A 22,162-nucleotide genomic window follows, 5' to 3' on the forward strand; every position below is an offset into this window, starting at 1 on the left:
TACCTTCCAGGACCTAGCTCAGTGCTTGGTGCATGAGAGTGTTTTGGTGAGCAAGTGAGTAGGTGGATGAGCTGAGTGAGTAAAGGAATATATGGATGAACAAATGGGTGGAGGACTGAAGCACTGGTCAAAGAAACCCTGGGTTGAACGGGAGTGAGAGGCTGCCTTGGAAAGCTGGAAGTCTCAGGGCATAGATTCTAATATCTGGGAAATAGGAGTCTCTGAACCAAACCTGCATGCATATCTGCATCTGAGCACATTTGGAGGGCAGGTCCTTAGATTCTCACAAGTGTCCCTGGACCTCAAATGTCAACAAGTTGCTGATCTGAACAGATGGAGAGGGCAGGCCCCACCGAGAGGACAGAACCAAGTGATTGGAGGAGTGAATGTGACAAAAGAGAGAAGTTAAAACTGGCAGGACACTGAGTCCTGCAGGGAACTCAATTAAGGGGTGTAGCCAGCGCCACAGGCAGCCCCTGGGACGGGAACTCCTACAGTCCCTGCGGGCCTTGATGCCTCCTTCTAGGCAGCTCTTGTGCGAGGAAGCTCAGAGGAGGTTTGTGTCTTTGACTGTCTTGATTCCTATCCAGAATCCACTAGCTAAAAGGGTCTCACAGGTTCATTGGGTTCAATTACCTGCCTCCAAATAGACCAAGCCCAAATGGTTCCAGGCAGGTCCTAGGTTTTTAATGCCCCCAAAGTCTTCTGCCCTTTTCTTCCTTTCCCTCCCTTCTTCTCACCTTCATTATATTATCCTGTCCTATCCTATCCTATCCTATCCTATCCTATCCTATCCTATCCTATCCTATCCTATCCTATCCTATGCCATGCTATGCTATGCCATGCTCTGCTATCCTATAATATGCTCTGCTCTGCTATGCTATGCTATGCTATCCTATCCTATGCTACTCTATGCTGTCCTATGCTATGCTATGCTACACTATCCTATGTTATGCTATGCTGTGCTATCCTATGCTATGCTATCCTATGTTATGCTATGCCATCCTGTGCTATGCTATGCTATGCTATGCTATACCATCCTATCCTATCGTATGTTAGTCTAGCCTATACTATCCTGTGCTATCCTATGCTACTCTATGCTGTCCTATGCTATGCTATGCTACACTATCCTATGTTATGCTATGCTGTGCTATCCTATGCTATGCTATCCTCTGTTATGCTATGCCATCCTATGCTATGCTATGCTACGCTACGCTATGCTATGTTATGCTATGCTATGCTATACCATCCTATCCTATCATACGTTAGTCTAGCCTATACCATCCTGTGCTATCCTAGTCTCTCTTTAGCTATGAATACTTAACTTTCAGTAAGAGCTGTGGCTTTTAAAATGTGGGTATTGACCCAATAGTGAATTCTGAAGTGGATTTAGAACATCATGACCAGCTTATTAAAAAAAGAATATGACACAAAATACTAGCATGTATCACACATGTGTTATTTTGTGAAACTTCCTTTTCAGCTCTGTGTGTGCTGGATTATGATATATATTTCTTTCTGTGTTGTGGTCAAAAAAATTCAACAAGCATCACTCTCAAATCAAACACATCACAGGCACTCAGTAGATAGCACCGAAAGACCTTGCCTTTGGTGAGGTATGAGGCAGGAGGACAGACCATGTTAGGGATTACTTCTTGTTGCTGCACCAGGAAGCCCTTCTTTCCTTTACCCCCTCTGTGGCCCACTCCTATCACCCCTGCTTCCTTTTCCTTTTTAATTTTATTTATTGTGGTAAGAACACTTAACATGAGATCTGCTGTCTTAACGTATTTGTAAGTATCCAATGCATTGTTGTTGACTGTAGGGGCAATGCTGCCCAGCAGGTCTCTAGAGCTGATGCATCTCACTACTGAAACTTTACACCTCTTCATTAGTGATGCCCCATTTCCCCCCTCCCAGTTCCCCACAACTGCCATCCCACTCTTTGTTCTATGAATTTGACTCTTAGGTACCGCACATGAGTGGAGTCATGCAGTATTTCTCCTTCTGTGACTGGCTTGTGCAGATGAATGGATCAAGCAAGTGTGGTCTATACACACGGGGGAATGCTAGTCAGCCTTGGGAGACAGGGTCCTGGTGCAACATGCAACAACACGGATGCACCCAGAGGACGTTGTGCTGAGTGAAGTAAGCCCATTGCTCTCACCCCCTTCTTGATTCTCTCCTCTCCTCTTGTGCCCAGGTTGTATACGTGACCGCGACATTCCCCTACATCATGCTGCTGATCCTCCTGATACGAGGGGTCACGTTGCCCGGGGCCTCAGAGGGCATCAAGTTCTACTTGTACCCTGACCTCTCCCGGCTCTCCGACCCACAGGTAAGAGTCGCTTGCTCAATGTGCAGCATCAACCACCACCACTGGGAAGCCTTCTGCAGAGCCCCTGCCACTGGCCACTGGGATTCAACGGCTGGTTGAACAGTGGAAAGTCTGTGACCTCTTTCCCAGAATAATTTTAAGTGCATAAATTTAATACGTAGGAAATCAAATATTTTAAAATACCGTTACCGAAACATTTTTAAAAGGCCAATTTGTGACATGGTGATAGATGTACATTTTAAAATGAGGACATTACATAGCCAGATCCAGCAGCAAGTCTGACGACTACTGTGATTTTAAAGCAGCAATGAGCATAAGTGACATTTCAAGATAGCTATACCATGATATGAAAATATCTGGAATTTCTATTGCTAACAGGACTGCAGTTTGTTGCCTGCATCTAAAATTGAAACAAATACTACATTTCAGTTAGAAGTTAACTAAAAATTAAAAAAAAAAAAAAACACATTTCTACCCCAAATCACAGATCTCTGCAGTAGTGCCTCTCGGTGAGAGAAACTGGGTCTTTGTTCGTGATTGATTTTCTTTGTGGGAGTAGCTCATAGTAAAAAAAAGAGTTGGAGAAGCTGGCTAAGCTATCAGTTGTCTTTGGTAAGGCATTTGTTGTTCTGAGTGGTGAGTAGTGATTGTGCCTAAGGTTCTCTAAGTGGGTATATGGTGGTGTGCCCTGGACTATATTAAACAGATAAAAACAGAACATCTCACAAGCCCAGTGGTTCTCAACCTCAACTACATGTCAGAAGCTCTTGGGGAGCTTTTGAAAACGCTAATTCCCAGAGCACAACCCAGACCAATTAAAATGAACTCTCTGGGTGTGGGTTGCAGGTGTCCGTATCTTTTAAAGGCCTCTAGGTCATTCTAGTGTGTGAAGTAACTTAATCAAAGACATTTGAGCGGGCGAGCAGGCACTAATTTTTCTATTAAAATACAGAACACATGGAATCAGTACAGTTTCCAAATAGGAAATGAGGCTTGCAGGAAATTTCAAGTCTGCGATCTGTGGCTTCCAGCCACCTCCTGTTAGGGGAGCTTGAGGGGGAAGTGTTTGTTGGGGGGATGGTTAGTGCAGCTCAGAAGCCCCTCATCACTGTGGGCAGAGTGGGAGGTGAGCTCATTTTTGTCTCAGTTTGCCATGCCTTGCAGGGCCTTGAGGCTGAGGATACCACTAGGCACCTGCATGGCATTCTGAATTGCAGGCAGAATCCCTGGGAAGAAGGAAATTAGCTTCAATGTTGGCTTTGCCAGTTCCTGGTCTCTGATGGCAAAGGCTCAGTTGAAGGAGCAGTTTTGGAGAACATATTCTACAAAGCACTGGTCGGTCTGTTTTTATGATGGCCATGCATTCTGCCTTGATCCAAGACAGATTTCCCCTTCTCTCCTCTGCTTATGGGCTTCTTTTTTCCTGGGAGTCATTCAAGAGCCACTGAGTGTCACCCAGAGTTTCCAAATCTGGCTGATCATCCGAATATCTCGGAACTGGTTAAAAATGCTGATTCCAGGCTCTACTCCTGGAGATCCAGTTGCAGTGGGTCTGTGATGGCACCTGGGCATCCATATTATTAAGAACCCTCAGAGGCGATTCTTATAATCAAAAAAGTTTGGGAAAATCCAGGTGGCACCTAAAACTTCAGAGCCCTGCACACACACATATACACACGCACACAGAGAGAGAGAGAGAGAGAGAGAGAGAGAGAACGAACACAGAAGTGAGTCAGGCCAGGCCATTTTCTACCATCTCCTTCCTTTTAGGCCCTGGCCACCAGCCAGTATTAAGTAGTGGAGAGCACATTGGTCTGAGAGTTGGGACTTGGGTTCTCCTGGTTCTGCCATGGATCCTGAGTCACCATGGACAAGTTCCTTCTCCCTTCCTTCTTTCTGGACCTCAGTTTCTCCACTGGTGACATGAAAGAGTTTTCAAAATGGATTTGGAGAGTCCCTGCTTTTCCATGAGCGTAGGCTGGCAAACTATGGCCTCCAGGCCACATCCAGCCCTCTGTCCATTTTTATAAATAATGTTTTATTGGAACACAGCCTGTTATTTGTTTACATATTATAGTCCATGGCTGTTCTAGCACTCAAAGGTAGAGTTGAGTAGTTAAGACAGAAACCCTGTGGACCTCTGTGTCAGGGGGTGGACCCAAGATTACCTACATATTTGGTAATTTAGAAGGATTCACAGGACACAGAAGCAGTTATACTCATGGATGTGGTTTGTTTCCATCATCAGCAAGACAAAGACAGTCACCAGGCAGAATGTGGAGGAATCCATACACAGGTTTCTCACTTCCCCTCCCTCCTGCCTGGAGCAGGTATGCAGACTGTGTTCCTTCCTCCAGCAAGGAAATGCGGCAGCATGCATGCAGGGTTTCTGCCCAGAGAAGCCTTCCTGCAATGCAGAGTCCAGGTTTTTAGTGAGGGTGTTTTATTGACTGCACAGGTACTCCCTGCCTCCATGATCAGCCACAACCCTCTGACTTCCAGACTGTCAGAGGAAACACAGGCATTTACCAGAAATCACATTGCTGTACAAACAGTCTAAGCAGGCAGACTTTATGGGATTCAGTGTTCCAGGCATACAAAACAACCATGTCACTTAGTACCACAGGGAGCATCCTAAAAGCCCAATTCGCAGACACCAGGCAAGAGCCAACACTACAAATGGGCCCAACTTTAGAGCGACATTGGGCCTGCTCTGTTGACTCTTTCCTACAGGCCTGCAAAATCTCAAGTGTTTACAGCTTGACTCTTTCTAGAAAAAGTTTGCTGACAGTGCACTGGAGTACCCTCAGGGACATGTGAGCAGGGGCTGATGGGCCCCACTCCACATGACCCCCGACTCCGTCCTTATTGCTCTCCACCCCTGCTGCCACCAGCCTAGTCCAGGCCACCACCATCTCCCACGTGAAAACTGTAGTAGCCCCCTAACTGGTCATCCAGAAACGGCTCCTTGACCATCTAGGCCACTCCCCACCCAGCAACAGAGGGATCTTTTTGAAATGTAAATCCGATGGGCACCTCTTTTGCTTAAATCCCTCCTGGGATTCCCTGTGGTCTTTGGAATAAGATCCAAATGGTGGGATCCCCACTGTCCTCTGTGAGATGCCTCCTGGCTGCATCCCCTACCACTCTCCCCCTCTTTCAGCTCATTCCAGATATTGGCCTCCTCTCTGGGCCTCCAATAGACATGGCCTTTCTAACTCAGGGCCTTCACACATGCTGTTTCTCCGCTGAAAACACTCGTTCTTTCTTCCCCAGAGCCGCCTTCCCCACCTTGGCTGACCAACAATCCACTCATCCTTTTTTTTTTTTTTTTTTTTTTGAGATGGGCTCTTGTTCTGTCATCCAGGCTAGAGTGCAGTGGTGCGATCTCAGCTCATTGCAACCTCCGTCTCCCAGATTCAAGCAATTCTCCTCCTCAGCCTCCCAAGTAGCTGGGATTACAGGTGTGCACCACCACACCTGGCTAATTTTTGTATTTTTTTTTTTTTTTTAAGTAGAGATGGGGTTTTGCCATGTTGGCCAGGCTGGTCTTGAACTCCTGAGCTCATGATCCACCCCCTCGGCCTTCCAAAGTGCTGGGATTACAGGTGTGATCCACCGTGCCTGGCCCACCCATCCTATAGGACTTAGTTTAAACATCACTTTCTCAGGCAAGTCTTTTCTGACTGCTCAACCATGCACCACCCCCCAGCACCCCATACTTATTTTCCAAAGCACCTACATATCCTATATATTTACAGTAAAATATTTGTGTGTATATATAATTGTGTGTGATCTTTATTTGTTCAATGTCCATTTATTGTTGAACAGATATTTTCTGAGTGCCTACTCTGTGTCAGAGATTATTGTAGGCATTGACAATTTTCCACAGGGTGGCCACTAGCTGAGAAGGCAGCTTGGGAGCAAGGTCTGTATCTGCCTTTCCTACCATTGTATCCTTAGTCCCTGATGAGCTCAATGCCTGGTACACAGTAGGTGTTCCTTAAATGTTTGTTGAATGATAGGGATAAGGGCTATTTTCATTTTTCACGAGAAGGTTCTCTTTGACAAAAAGTCTAATGACCTCCAGATTGCCAAATCCGTGAGCTGTAATGTTTTTTGATTCTCTATCAGTGATGGCTAGGAAGCGTGCATGTGTGTTTGTGTGTGTCCCAACAACAACTATGTCCCCAAAAAGCAACTGCTGATTTTCTGTGGCATAAATAAGGATAGCGACCCCAAAAGGGAAAGGAAAACAAAACCCCATGTATGTTGGTGATTTTTGGAAGCTGGGGTATGCTGCAGGAAGAAGCCCAATGTGGCCTGATTCCAACTGTCCCCATTTGTGAATACCCAGCCCATGAAGAAGCAGGAAGCACTGGTTTCCATTCCTGCTCTCCTGCAGTGGTGATATGACCTTAAGTAAGGCCCCTAGCCTCTAGGGGGCCTTGTCCCCTCCTCCCTCAGTCACAGGTTGCACTTGCCTGCCCCAGCAGATGGCCTTGAAGGTGGAGTCATTTGATGGCCCAGTCATGGAGAAATGTTTTTTCTTTTCAATTATGTATGTATGTTAATAGGCATTAGGAATAAAACTAGGACATAAACCATATCAAAACCATGGCTTTATTGCTATTATTGCTAGAATGAAACTATGTATATGATATGTATGATCTCATACACACACATATATACATACATACATATATATACAGGTTGAGTATCCCTAAACGCTCCAAAGTTTGAAACTTTCTGTGTGTTGACATGGCTCTCAAAGGAAATGCTTCAATGAGCACTGGAGCTCATTGGACATATATATGCCATATATACAATTAAAAGTGAGGCTAATTTAAAGGCAAATGTTAAAAAATTATTAAAATAAACATGGACATGACAAATGTAGTGCAGGTGGAAGGTGGCTGGCCAACATCTGAGGCACCGTGCTGTGGGGGTAGAGAAACATCCTAAGCTAGTCTTAGGACTTCCATAGCCACATGGTCACCCTACAGACAACTGAGGCACAGCTCCCAAATTTAGAGAGAGTAGATTAGTAAGAGGGGTTGACTGGAAGTATTTTATCATGAAGTCAGTGAAAGTTTCAATCTAGTATCTCTTTGTAATGTTGCCCTCTTAGTAAGTCCAGATTATTTGTTTGTTTTCTGAAAATGATCCTTAGTTTTCCTATACTTCTAGAAATGATCCTGCACTTCAAATTGCACCAAGAAGAAAAGTTCCCAGATAGTGGAAGAAAAGTTCCCAGCCATAGGCCTGGCTGTTGGGCTAGTCTGGGAGTATGGGCACCTTTGTCTCTTTGGGATAATCCAGCAGTTGTAGTATTCGGGCCTCTTGCAGCTATGAGAAATTAAAGGGGTGACTCTGTAGCCAGTAAAATCTCTCCTACAAGTGGAGAAATAGGAAATAGGAAGGAGAGATGATTAGGGGAGGAAGAGAAGCCTGCAGGAAGTCAGAGGGCTGGGCCTCAGGCTGAGCTCCAGGACACATTCAGGTCTCCAGCCTCTGAGCCCCATTGGTCCCCAGGGCTGCTCCATCTAGTCCCTTGGAGGATGAGGGTAAGCTCAGGTGGACTGAGGGCCGGGAGGGGGTGAAATGAGCACTTGGCGGGGAGTCCTTCCTAGTCTATGGACTCCAGGAGGGCAGAATTACAACAATCATGTGTCCCACTCATCTATCACCAGAGCCCAGCAACCCTTCCTTAATTTGTTCCATTGGTAGTTATTCCCCCCTGCCTGTGACAGGTACTCAGCATGTAGAATGAGTAAGAGCCTCCTTGTCCCCAGGGAGCACACAGTCTGATAGGAAAGGGTGGAGTCTCACCTCTTCTGGGGTTCCCTCCCTAGAGGAAGAGGGAAGTGGGGTTGGATGAGACCAGAAGTTCTCCTCCATTCTTACAGTTTGTTGAGAAGGAGTAGCAAATTTTTGTTGGTAATCATCTGAGTGCCAGAGCCTGTGAACGACTTATGCCTTTTATATGTTAGAGTGGGCTTAAAGTGACTGCATTTAGGCTGGACACAATGGCTCACCCCTGTAATCCCAGCACTTTGGGAGGCTTAGGCAGGCGGATCACTTGAAGTCAGGAGTTCCAGACCAGCCTGGCCAACATGGTGAAACCCCGTATCTACTAAAAATATAAAAATTAGCCAGGTGTTATGGCACACGCCTGTAATCCTAGATACCCTGGAGGCTGAGGCAGGAGGATTACTTGAACCTGGGAGGTGGAGATTGCAGGGAGCCAAGATAGTGCCACTACACTCCAGCCTGAGGGACAGAACGAGACTCCGTCTCAAAAATAAATAAATAAATAAGTAAATAAAATAGAGTGGCTGCATTTGTACCATCACTTTCCCTCTCTTGCCTTTCTAGGAAATTCCTGGGAAGGTCCACTGGGAAGTCAGGAGGGCTGTTAGCTGGTGCACCTTGCGTTAGAACCCCAAAATTGCCTTGTCTCTTGTGGCTCCATGAAGGGCCAGCCTGCCATCATGCTCCAGTAATAACCATGGGGATGGCATGTTATCAGCAGAGCTTACTTCTCTGCAAACGTGTGTGGGGTTCATGAAGACTGGGCCTGGGCCAGGACAGGCGGGCATGTGCACCCAGTTTGGCCCTGTGGCCCCTCCATGATCCAGGATCTCCATTAATTCCAGACTGACCCCCAGCTCCCTTTCCCTCAGGATTACAAGGGGCTCAGACATGCCTATTGCTATGTCATTTACATTTCTAAAGGGGACAAAGGGCATCCACTGGTGCAAAGCTCTGGACTCCAGCTTCCAGTCTTATACAAGGACGTTCCCTGGGAGGGTGTTCCTGCCTCTCCACATGTGGGCGGCAGGGATTCTGCATGAAGGCTGATGAAGTGTTGAGCTGGGTGGCTGTGGCTGCCTTCACGGTGGCCCCTTCATCCTCCCTCCTGGCCAGTAAAGCCAGAAAGGGTGAGAAGAGTTTAGCTGGGAAACCTGAGGGCTGAGACGGCACAGCAAGTCATTTCTACTCCTTCTTTGGAGACTTGGGAGCCATTTTACTTTCCTACTCTTTATGCAAAAGTGGGGAGAATACCTTCTCCACTGATCAAGAGAGAGAACTGTGAAAATTGTTTGAAAGTCTAACGGGTGTGCACCCAACCAGTGCAGTCACAATGAACGTCCCAACCACCTTATTTAAAATCGCACCACTACCCCCTGTGCTTCTGGCGCATCTCATCTGTCCTCCCAGCTTTTACTTATCACCATCGCAGACACCATTCATTTTGCATCACCGTTCTCCACCCACTAGGATGTACGCCCCATGTGGGTGGAGAATGTATCTGTTACCTGCCCTGTTCAATCTCCAGACCTGAAACAGTCCCCGCAACACAGGAAGTGCTCATTTTTTGAGTGAGTCGAAGGAAGGACCAAACAAACAAACAAAGGAAGGAAGGAAAGACAGAAGGAAGAACAATTTCTAGTACAGCCTGTGTTATTTTGTGTTATGGTTGCAGTTGTGGGTGTGCTCTTCAGAAAGAGGTATTCTTGGTGTAGTGGGATCTGGTGTGGAGGGGAGGAAATGGGAGTCACTCTGCTGCCACTGCGTGACCAACAGCCTGCCCCTTGACCTCTCTGGGCTCCAGGTTCTCACGTGTGCATTGTGGGTGAGAATATCGGCTGCACAGGGAGGAGGCAGTGGGGCAAGTGTGCACATGAGGCCCGGAGACCTCCACTTCTCCCTTCTGGCACCCAGCCCAGGGCCTGGGAGCCAGAAAGGCTCTGGAACACCGGCGGCAGTCCTCATTTTTGCCTCCACCTCACCAGCCCTGGGCAGAATGAGTCAGGGCCCCACAGCCCAGGTGGGGGTCTTTGAACTTGGAACCGAGGACCTTTATTGTGGATCCAGTAAATTAAGTTTCTCGTCAAGAACTTGAAGTGACACAGCAGCTTGCTCCTTTTGTCCCCCAGCAATTTGCATTCTGTGGTCTGTTATAACTTTCTAAACATTTGTTTGTCTTCACTGTCAGCCCCGTGTTCTCTCTGAAGTGTGAAGTACTTCCACTCCATTTTTCTCCCCTCAAATTTTTACTTTCTGTCTTTTCAGTTTTTGGGGAGCTAAGGGGATCTTGCAAGAAATCATATTGTTTCTGCCCCAGATTCCCGCTCCTCTCACTCTTCATTGTGTTTCAAGTGTGTGTTTTCAGTACAAGAACAGAAAGGCCTGTCACAGATCCAAATGGCGGGGTCTGCTTTCCCAGGGCACTGGTGCACCAGTTTCCCAGATCTACCTCCTCTGTGCAGGGAACTGGAGCCTGAGGCTACGGCGTCCAAACTCTGGGGCTGGGATCAAAGATGCTCACACTGTGAGAGTACCTCAGAACACCAAATATTCCCTGCCTCCCCACCCCACAAAAGGATGAATCAGGGAAAACAAGACCCCAGTTCAAGACCCTACCTGTTGAACCTCACAGATGTTACCATGGAATTGCTGCCACCTGGTGGCAGTGTACTCTGATTCTAAGCAAGGACCCAAAGAAAATTGGGCCTTCTGGCTGCTGGACTTTCAAACCAAAATGTCTGTATTGCCATCAACGTAGAGACATTATATACGGTTTTGAAAATATTGCAAGCCTCACTGAGGTGGGAGCCACTCCTTGAGACTGAAAGTCCCCCAAGGTTTCCTTTCAGTGTATTTGTTTCTGGGTTAGCTTCACTGTTCCTAATACCAAGCACTGGAATGTAAAATCAGATCATCACACATGGCTCTTATTTTCAAGGAAATGACAGTCTCTTGACACAGACACATGATTAAACCAGTGACAACAGTGGTGCAGGGCGGTGCTGGGGTTGGAACTGACCTGACAGGTGCACTCCTCCCAGTCAGAGGGTAAATTCCTCCATAATTAGAGTTGCATTACTGATCTAACATCGCACACATTTAGAGGTAGTGGATGTTTATTCTTTTCTTGTTTTATTCCTGGCTGTTTCAGCAGTGTCTTACGATCCACAGTCCTGGAGGTTGAAACACTGCTTGGGTACTCATAAAACTACTGATGCTAGTTATCATTGATTGATTGCTGACTCTATGCCAGGTGTTGTGCTTTAGAAACTGGTCTTTTAGTTTATCCAATCAGCAAATAGTTGAAAATTATTATATTTTAGACTTAGGAGCTAAATGCTATATATAAGTAAAATTCTCATGACCTATAAGATAGGACCTGAGGTCCTTATACGTCATCTTATAAGTCACGAGAATTTTAAAGCCTATGTCTTAAAGCTTTTACCAATGAGGGGACTGAGGCTCTGAGAGGCTGAAGCTTGCACAGCCAGCAGCTGAACCCAGGTGAGTCTGACTTGGCTGTGTAAGGGATGCAGTGCTGAAACTGTGTCGTGTCTGATTTTCCTGACCTCTCTCTGTCCCTGCCCAGTCGTGAGCTGGCAATCTGGCTCTGGAGTCTCTGAGCATCCCAAAGCTATGTGACAACTTTGCAAGAATCCTAGAATCTTAGCCTTGGGCAGCTTTAATCTCCCTTCAGCGCAGGAATCTTCTCTGTGGTAACCTGGTCAGCCTCCACTTAGCCCCTCATGTGAGAGGGAGGCCTGTGACCTCCACTTTGGGACAGGGTTTCATTCGCCTGGTTCCCAAGTTGAGACATTTGTTCATTCTATAATTTGATTATTCTTTCTTCACTTATCTGCTTTAGTTTGTCAGTCCCCCACTTTGGGAGTATCTACCAAGGTTCAGCATGCTAAGTTAAGTGCAGCCTGAACACCTGAGGCACAAGTAGGCCTCCTCCGGGTGAATAGAATAGAATCAAATCACCTCCAAGGTGGGTTCCTGCCTCCTCTTGCTCCCCGCTGCTCCCTTTCTCACATGGCAGACCAAGGGAGCTTTATAAAAGGGATCCTGGATCGTACAACCTTCTGGCATTGTTCTTTGAATGTATTTTCTTTTAATTATTTGAATGTATTTGTATTATATATTTATAGTAGCTACTTTAAAATCTTTTATACTACATAGTTTAATTCCGGGTGACAACCTTAACCTTGTGTAGGCTCAACTTTGTTTTCTTAGTGCAGGTCTGTAGAAATCTGGACTGTTCCCAAGCCCCTCTAACTCAATAGGACTTGATAGGATTCCAAGCTCTGTCTCCCCTGTAAATCACACCAGGCCTTGGCTTTAGACTTAATTAGGATGGGTGTAAAGTAGTTCTGACTCTACAGCATGGGTCTCAACTGAGGAAGCTTTACCTCCCAGGAGACATTTGGTAATGTCTAGAGACATTTTTTGATTGTTACAACTGGGGGATGTTGCCAGGCCCACCTCTACTAAAAATACAAAAATTAGCCGGCTGTGATGGCGTGTGCCTGTAGTCCTAGCTACTGGGGAGGCTGAGACTGGAGAATTGCTTGAACCAGGGAGGTGGAAGTTGCAGTGAGCCAAGATCGCGCCGCTGCACTCCAGCCTGGGCAACAAAAGCAGGACTCCATCTCAAATAAATAAATAAAGAAATCCCTCCCTAGACCCTATGACCTAACAAAGCCCTTGTTTTATTCACAGGGCTGATGGCTGTCTGAAGTAATCTCATGCTTATTTGTTGATGTGTTCATTGTTAGTATCCCCATTTAGAAAGTGACCTCCATGTGAGCAAAGAATTTGTTTGTCTTATCCATTGTGAACTTCTCAGCACCTGGCACAGAGCCTGGTGTATGAGAGGCTCCCAGTCAGCACTGGATGAATGTATGGATGGATGGACAGACGGACGGGTGGATGGATGATAGATGGATACATGAATGGGTAGATGGATGATAGATGGACAGATGGATAGATGAATGATAAATGGATAATGAATGGGCATATGGACAGATAGATGCATGGCTGGATGACGAATGGATGGATGGTTAATGAATGGATGATGGAAGATAGATGGATGTATGATGGAGGCTTGGATGGATGGATAGGTGGATGGATGGATGGTGGATGCCATATAGTGATTTAGATGAAGGAACATAGACAATCAGAGAAGAATAACATTATTTTCAGTCACATGTCCTGGAAAAGACTTTATGAAACAGTCTTTTTTTTTTTCTTTTTTGAGATGGAGTCTCACTCTGTTACCCAGGCTGGAGTACAGTGGCTTGATCTCAGCTCACTGCAACCTCTGTCTCTTATGTTCAAGTGATTCTCCTGCCTCAGCCTCCTGAGCAACTGGGATTACAGCTGTGTGCCACCACATCTGGCTAATTTTTGTATTTTTAGTAGAGACAAGGTTTCACCGTGTTGGCCAGGCTGGTCTCGAACTCCTGACCTCAAGTGATCTGCCCGTCACAGGCTCCCAAAGTGCTGGGATTACAGGTGTGAGCTACCATGCCCTGCTGAAACAGACAGTCTTTGATTTGATCTCTGCAGGATTAGGAAGAAAAGTCTTTTCAGAAATAAGCAAAGATCAGAGGTGGAAAGTCTGCGTATATGCAGGATATATATGGTCCATAGTTCAGTGTAGCTACAAGATAGATTTTATGATAGGGAATCATAAGAAATAAGATGAAGTCAGTAGGCTGAAGCCCCTTCGTTAAGAACCTTGACTGCCAAGCCAAAGAGTTCAGATTTCATTCATTGGTCTGGAGGGAGCTGTTGAATGTTTTTGAGCAAGAGATGATTGGCATGAAGAGAGCTGTAATTTCAGAAGATTACTCAGATAAGAGAGAGGCTCAGCAAAGCTCATCAACAAAGAGTATGCATTTTCAGAGCAGCATGTGAATGCCTGCTCTTCATTCTCCACTGTGTGACATTAGGCAGGAGGCTCACCCTCCCTGAGCCTCAGTTTCCTCTCTTGTAAGCTTGTAGAGGAGAGAGCCTTATCCTTTACTCATCTCCTTCCTCCATGCAGATTTGGTAAGGTTAGGTGAAAAAGCACATATTAGCTGTTTACAAAGGGCAAGCAAATAGAACAAATTTGGATAATACAAAGAGTTTGGAGGAAAAGGAGGCTGCCATCAAATTACCTTGAGTTTTGAGGAGTATGGCAAGGAAAGAATCTGACTGAGGCTAGAGAAGGCTTTGCAATGTCTTGGGGGTCTGAGAAGCAGCCTGGCAGCTGTGATGTTACAGCCTATGGGCAGTTGTGACTGGAGCTAGCGCCATCGTGTGAGTTTGTCTGTCTACCTCCAGATGTTCAAGAGGATTAACACAGGAAGGAGAAGTGGCGTCACTTCAAAGAGATGTTAGCAAACATTCAAGGTGCACCTACTGTATGCAAGGCCCAGCCAAGCAGTGAGAGTACGGGATGAAATGGTGGTGTTTTCACCCTTGATAATTTTGCTGTCTCATAGAGGAGAGATGTTGTCACGGTAGGGGCTGGTGAGAACCCTGGAAAGTCATGAGCTGAGCTGTGCCAGCACAAAAAAGGAATAACTGAGTGCAGGAGTAACCCTGTTTTCAGGTAGTCTCAGGCTGTTTTGTTAGAATTCTCACCTCATGTTTATTCATCCACCAAATATTTGTTGAGTACCTACTCTGTGCCAGGCATGATGCCAGGCTTTGCTTTTTAAATGAGTCGGGAGAAATTTACCAAGTATCCATTCTTGCTAGACATGTCCTGGGCACTGTGGGAGTGGGGTGGAGGTTGGGTGGGGAGGATGAATAAGGCACATTTCCTGTTTTCTCAGACAGGAGTTTTTAAATGGGGGAGGGTCTTTAACCCCCCCCCCCAAAATTGCACATTAAATTTTGCAGATTAAGTATAGTTTTTTTTAGGTCAATAGATTTTTATTAATTTTAGCTGTTTTAAGTTTACAGAAAAATGGAGCAGAAAGTACAGAAAGCTCCCATATACACCCCACACCTCCTCCCAATGCCCATTTCCCATATTAGGAACATCTTGCATTTGGGTGGTACATTTGCTACAATCAAGGGGCCAATAGGTTCTCTCTTGGTGTTGTACCTCCTATGGGTTTGGAGGTACCTCCAAATGTGCAATGTTGTACCTCCAGTGAATGTGTAATGGCATGCACCCACCATTGCAGTATCACACAGAGTAGTTTTCCTGCCCTAGAAATCCCCTGTGCTCTGCCTATTCAGCCCGCCTCCCCCAACTGAACTTTTCCCTACCTCCATAGTGTTGCCTTTGCCAGAATGTCATATAGTTGGAATCATACAGTATGTAGCCTTTTCAGAGGCTAAACTTATTACTACTCAAAGTGCCTCCAGGCCAGTAGCACCAGCCTTATTTGGGAGCTTGTCAGACATGCTGATTCTCTCAGGCCCCATCCCAAGTCTGCTCAGTCAGAACCTGCATTTTAGCAACACCCCTCGTGGTTTTTACACACATGAAAATTTGAGGAGCGCTGGTCTAAGAGAGTACTCAAGGCAGGCTGAGGCCTGTCAGACAAACCCGTGAGGGCTTGTGGTTAGAGGAAGCAGAAGTTCTGGGGCCAAGTAGTCCAGGCAAGAAGGAGTTCCTTCTTGGGGCCACCCACCTGCCCTCGCTCCCACTCCAAGGGAGAGAGAGAGAGAGAAACACCTCAGAGCTTCCCGAAAAGGGAATGGAATGGATCCCTTCAGCGATTTCCACTTTCTAGAACTACATTGTCCCATACAGTAGCCACAAGCCACATCTGTCTATTTAAATTGAAATTAAATAAAATTTACAGCCCAGTTTCTCTGTTTCATTAGTCAAATTTCCCATGCTCAATGCCCACCTGTGGCTAGTGGCCACCATATCAGACAGCACATATATAGAACGTGTCTATCATCATAGAACATTCTATTGGACAGCAGTGCTTTACAGGAAAAAAAGGCCCAAGAAGCAGGAGGGTATGTAGAAACTGGAGCTCCAATTGTGCCAGGTGTTGGAAATGGAGCAGTCACTCCTGGTGCCCTGAAGGCACGCTGACAGCCCTTGTGGGTTTCCTTCCTAAGAATAAAACAGTAGAGTTCTAAGAATGCCCACTGAAGAGTCAGGACGAGAACCATGGCCACAATTGTCTTTGGCAGAAAGGACTGCAATTAAAGTCCATCTGTGAAGTGCTGTGGGAGGCTGATAGCTGTACATGCAGCACCACTGGGCTGGGAGGAAAGGGTCTATCCTAAGTGCAGTGGAGAGATAGGAGGTGTGGTGCTGACTCAGTCAGTGTGGCTGTTAACTATCTTCGTCCTCTTTCTGAATAAGAAAAAATACTCTAGGACACAAATTCCACTCCAAATCCCACACTCTCATCATCCCTGTGATATCTACTTTTTGGTTCTGCCTTATTACTTCTTAAGAGTTGATACTTGTATTTCACAACATGCTTTACTGATTTCTTTGCTCCCCATTGTTTTCATTCCTTTCTACAGGATTACATTTTCTTCTTGTTGGAGTTAATCCTTTAGTAGTTCTTTGAGCAAGGACCTGGAGTAACTAAGCTCTCTTAGTCTGTGTATTTCTGGAAAGACATTTATTTCACTTGAGTGGTAGTTTAGCTGGGTATAGAATTGTAGGATGGTAATTTTTAAGTTATATTTTGATGCCCATATTGCAAGAGCAGTGTGTAATCATACCCACATCTGGCACTTTCATGGTGAGCTGAGGGGTAGAGTTTCTAACTTCTGGCTCACTATGGGACAATCCTTTCTAGCTCCCAGCTCTTTTCAGTAAGCCTAATTAGCTTTTGGTCATACCCACAGCATGCAATCTTAACTCTACCATTGGGAAGGAATGAAACCTCAGCCTCTTGGACTTCTGTTTGCTCAGATGTCCCTATGGGTTGCTAGATCTATTCCTCCTCCTCCTCAACTTTCAGTTTTGACTTCTCATTTCTAGCATCTGGGAGAATTTTCTATCTTCCTTAAAATGGATTTAAAATGTTACAGATTTAAAAGTCTGTGATTTAAAATATTTCATAATTATCTGTTTTCTGTAACTCTCATAAAAATATTAACCCTCAGCATTTACTTTTCTTTATCTGCTAGTCTTGAACACGATATATTGAATGTTCAAGTAGCCAATTAATATTAAGGGAGATACCCTTAGTTACTCATGCTTAATTCAGTAGCTCAATTTTATTCATAAAGTCATGTGTCAGTGGTGGTGATGGCATATTTCATAATTTCCATGGTTTTATATTCTGACACTAAATTTCTTTCTTACACATAGAGGAAAATTATACTCATGAAGGTATTTGGCAAAGAACTCCATGAAGCTCATTTATTTGCTACTTTAATAAGTTTGAGAGCCAGTGTATAGGTCCATCTTCTTCTTTTGTTGATGAATACCTGAGTGCCAGAGAGAGGATATGGCTCACCCAAGGCCACAGCTGGTGGAGAACTGGACCAGGACCGAGAACCTCCAGTTGAAACATTTGCCACTTTTCCACCCCTTTGAGTCTATTTGCTCATCTATGAAATGAAGAAGTTAGACCAGACATGGAATCAGGTCCTGCCTCACTAATTTTGTGTCCTTGGGCAGGTCACATAACCTCTCTGGGCTTCCATATTAATAAACCCTACTCTGTCCACCTCAAATGGCTGCGGAAAGCATCAAATAGGCAGATGTGTGTAAAAGAGCTCTGAGCCTCACGAGAGCTACAGAGAGGTGTATGCAGCTCTTGTTATTAAGTTGCTATGACTGGCTCTTGCAGCTCCTCCATAGTTGGGAAGAAGTGTGCTTTGCAGATGCAGTGTGTTCTGATGATTTCTGATCTAGCAGTGCTTTGTAAGAGAGCAGGAATTTCTTCTGTGAGCAGCAAGATGCTGGGTCTTTGATACCTCTTAGTTGGCTGGGATTGTGACACTTGATGTCCTTCTCTGAAAATTCATTGGTGTGTGAATCTCATGTTCCATTTCTCTCACTTCTCATATGCAAGCCAAGCGCTGGAAAGCCCTACAGGGCGAGTGCTGAGTCCTGCATAATATTCATACAGAGGCCAAACATAGCTCTGGCTCCTTGCTTAGGGTCTCAGTGACGTTCCAAACAGTAGAGGCCAGTGGGTGCTGCTCAGCCTCCTATGCTGTATCCATCTCAGTCCTTCACGGACTCATCCCAGGAGGCATTGTTGCATGGTAGGAAACTCCCAGGCTAAGAATCAGGAAACCTAGCTACACCACCGACCTTGAACTGTCACTGTACTTCCCTGTGCCAGAGTTCCATCAGCCGTAAAATGAGAGTATAGTAAAATCACTGTCTTCCACTTTTTTTTTTTTTTACTATCAATAATCCCTTTTATTTTCCCCCTTATGACCCACCAACACAGGCCATGTTGTGCTGACAGGAAGTTCCTAATAGCAGTTGTATGTGTCTGACTAATAAAAGCTGGCAAAGCCCAGGAATCATTCTTTAAAATGTACTTTGGGGGAGATAAAGCCCAGAGAGAAGGGATGATTTACCTGTGGTCATGAGAAGATTTTTATATCATAAATCACCTGGTAGGGGGAAACTGCACGTCTCCAAGGTTATAGATGATAGTGCATTAGGATTTCCCAAGGCTGTGGGAGTGCGTGGGGGAAACGGGTTGGGTGAATGTCATTCTAAGCAAGAGTATGATTAACTTTCCTAGGGGTTAATCCAAGCTACACTTGACCAACCTTTCCAGAACGTGAACATTTTGTTCAACTCTACCTCTCCTATGATGGTTTGCAAACTGCCTAGCACATAGTAGCTGCTCATTAAGTACATATTGTAGAATGTGTTTGTCATCTCAGAGTTAAGCTCCTGCCTGGGACAGTGGGTACCATGATAATTGTTCTTCTTCTCCAGTCCTGTCACCTGTTTGGAGCTTTAAAGAAAATATTCCCTAAGAAAGACAGATGAGGAAAATAAATAACAGATACAGACCTCTTTAGTGAATACCTCAGAGACAGAATATAAAATTAATCCACAGGTTTGTGCAAGGTGAGCTTGGAGGAATGCAAACTTCTATCTTCTTATACTTGCTCCCCTTTCTCTCTTGACTCGTGAAAGACTTATACCTTGCCCAGAAGGGGAACAGCTGAAAATGAGGTTTAACAACTGCTCAGATGAATCTGTGAATCATAGATGGATAATGTCAGGAGTTCAGAGGTGTTTTTAATCTTTGAGGGGATGTCAAGGAGGAGACAACTGATCCCAGAAAACTCAGTTTTTCTGATCTGAGACTGACGTTGGTTTTGGTTTCTGACATCACCTGGGCAGGGTAGGAATTTCCTCAGTTTCCCCTCACTGATGCAAGCATGAGTTACTGGGCACAAAGCATAGTCTTCTCACAAAAGGATTCCTGAGAAGTCGTGAATGCATCTCTTCCAGTGAGGCCACCAGTTCCCACTGTGGGATGAGAGTATTCCTTCTGCTGTCTTGTGGGTTGGTTCTGCCTGCACAGGGAACACCCACATGCCCACCCCCTGGACTCTACCATGGGTGTTTCACTATGTCAACTTCACCACAAACCTTTCTAGCCCCGTCCATGCATTCTGTTTTATTTTTTGATACACTTCAAAGTAAGTTGTAGACATCGGTACACTTCAGCCTTAAGCATGTTGGCATTGATGTCTGTAACTTACTTTATTTTTACCTAATCATTCTTGGCTTTGCGGCTCAACCCAAAGCCCTGAAAAATCGCTGAGGAAGCCTGAGGAATGAAGACAGCCCCTCCCTCACAGTGGCTTTGCCCCAAAGCCAAGGCCACTGTGTCCCACACATTATCCAGGAGGGCATGTTGTGGTGGCCTGCCATCTCCCGTTAGTCCACCGAGGTTAGCCGCCCCTCCTGGTTTCCTGCCTGACACAGCCCTGCATGTTTACCCATTCCCCTACGCCTCTGGGTCCTGCTGCTCCCACTGGCCTATGTGAACCAGGATGCTCCACTAGTCAGATTCCCAAGGAACTGGAGCCATTTAAAGCTGTCACCTCTTCCATTCAGATGAGCATAGGGGAGGCCATGTGAGCAGGTGGCAGTGTGACCCTGAGGGCTGGCAGGACCTGAGAGGTGGAAGGAGAATGGTATGTAAGCAGGGCAGGCAGGTCAGTGAGTGTCAAGCAGTGAAATTGGTTTGGACATTGGGCCTGCGGAGAGCAGAGAGACAGGATAAGAGCGTTTGCCTCCAGGCTCATTTACACCACCTCTCCTCTTGGTGAAGATGATGGCAGTCTACTGGGAAGACGAAAGTGAGCTGCAGCTGGACACTGCACAGAAAGACAAACACCACGTGATCTCACTTATTCTGTGTGTAGAATCTAGAAAAGTCAAACTCACAGAAGCGGAGAGTAGAATGGTGGTTCCCAGGGGCTGGGTGGGCAGGGTTGGAGAGATTGGGTCAAAGGATGTAAGACGTCAATGCCACAGGTGGAATGAGTTCAGGAGATCTATCGTACAGCGTGGGACACAGACAATAACATGTAATACAATCATGTGTACTTGAAAATCACCAAGGGAATAATATTAAGTGTTCTCGCCATACAGAAAGTAAGCAAGGCAATGCATATGTTATTGAGCCTGATTTAGCCATTCCCTAGTGTTTATGAATTTCAAAACATCATGTCTAAACCACAAATATATAGAATTTTTGTCAATTAAAAATTAAATAAAATAATTTGGAGCATATTTTTTTAAAAAGTGAGGGCTTTGGGATCAGACAGATCTGGGATTGAGTCTTCCAGGCATCGGCTGAGTGATCTCCCAGGGCCTCGTGTTCTTCCTCTGTGAAGTGGAGATGATAATAGTACCAGCCTATGGTGTTATTGTGAGAACTGAGGGAGAAAAACAGCCTGGAAGTGCCCAGTAAAGAGAGGGAGGCTGGTGAGGATTCCAAGGGCTGGTTTTCTGCTGCTGAGATAATGCAAGAGAATCCACTCACCTTTTCTAAAACTTAATTTTTTTAATTTGAGAGAGTGCATTTTATTGATTAAAAAAGAGAGTTGGTAATACTACTTTTTGTAGAAATATGAAGACAACATGAAGTTTGGACTAATGACTCTTGGGAACTTGGTACTTTTTTTTCCTAATTTTATTTTATTTAAGTTCCAGGATATATGTGCAGGACATATGCACCATGGAATATTATGCAGCCATAAAAAGGACTGAGATCATGTCCTTTGCAGGGACATGGATGGAGCTGGAAGCCATTATCCTCAGCAAACTAACACAGGGACAGGAAACCAAACACCGCATGTTCTTGCTTATAAGTGGGAGGTGAACAATGAGAACATACAGACACAGGGAGGGAAACAATACACACCAGGGCATGTTGGGGAATAGAGGGAGGGAGAGCATCAGGATAAATAGCTAATGCGTGTGGGGCTTACTACCTAGGTAATGGGTTGGTAGGTGCAGCAAACCACCATGGCACACATTTACCCATGTAAACTTTTTTAGGAGCAAAGGTCATCTTTGCATGTGCAGGTGATGCTCATATGGGCAGTTCGCGTGGCTTCTCAAAGGCCCATGATGAGAGGATGTCTCCTCCGTTCTCACTCCTAATGCTGCCCAAGGCGAATGCCTGCAGAGGGACTGAGAGGCCCCAAGGCCCGGTTCCTTGAGGTCTGTCCACTAGGCCTGGCAGAGGAGGCATTGACCCTGCAGTAAAGGCTGGGCAGGGCCAGCTGTTGTAGCATTTCTGGGACAGAACAGGTGGGCCTGGCCTCCTGCCCTTTGTAGAACATCCACACCAGGGTGGGGAGGAGACAGTCAGGGCCTCTGAGGCCAGCTCCTCTCAGGGCTAGAAAAGCTGGCTTTTCTTCTGTTACCCCAAGTGGGACCTACCTAGTCAGCCCCCGACACACCTTCAAAGATGCTTTTTCAGGCCCAAATGAATGACCCCTCTCTAGCCACTTAGCATTTAAGCATTTACTGTGAGCCAGGTACTCTGTGCACACTCTACAAACCTAGTCTCATTTTGT

General features: G+C 45.6%; 1 protein-coding gene across 1 annotated transcript in view; it reads left to right on the top strand.

Moving 5' to 3' along the window:
• The window catches only part of SLC6A11 (solute carrier family 6 member 11), a 124,082-nt gene that overhangs the window by 56,436 nt on the left and 45,484 nt on the right, over positions 1-22,162 (top strand). Inside the window, exon 6 of the mRNA XM_010377274.2 lies at positions 2,204-2,338. Coding sequence (XP_010375576.1) covers positions 2,204-2,338 — 135 coding nt within the window. The remainder of the gene's footprint in view (positions 1-2,203; positions 2,339-22,162) is intronic.

This window comes from Rhinopithecus roxellana, chromosome 1, assembly GCF_007565055.1.
Source record: "Rhinopithecus roxellana isolate Shanxi Qingling chromosome 1, ASM756505v1, whole genome shotgun sequence".
Lineage (NCBI taxonomy): Eukaryota > Metazoa > Chordata > Mammalia > Primates > Cercopithecidae > Rhinopithecus > Rhinopithecus roxellana.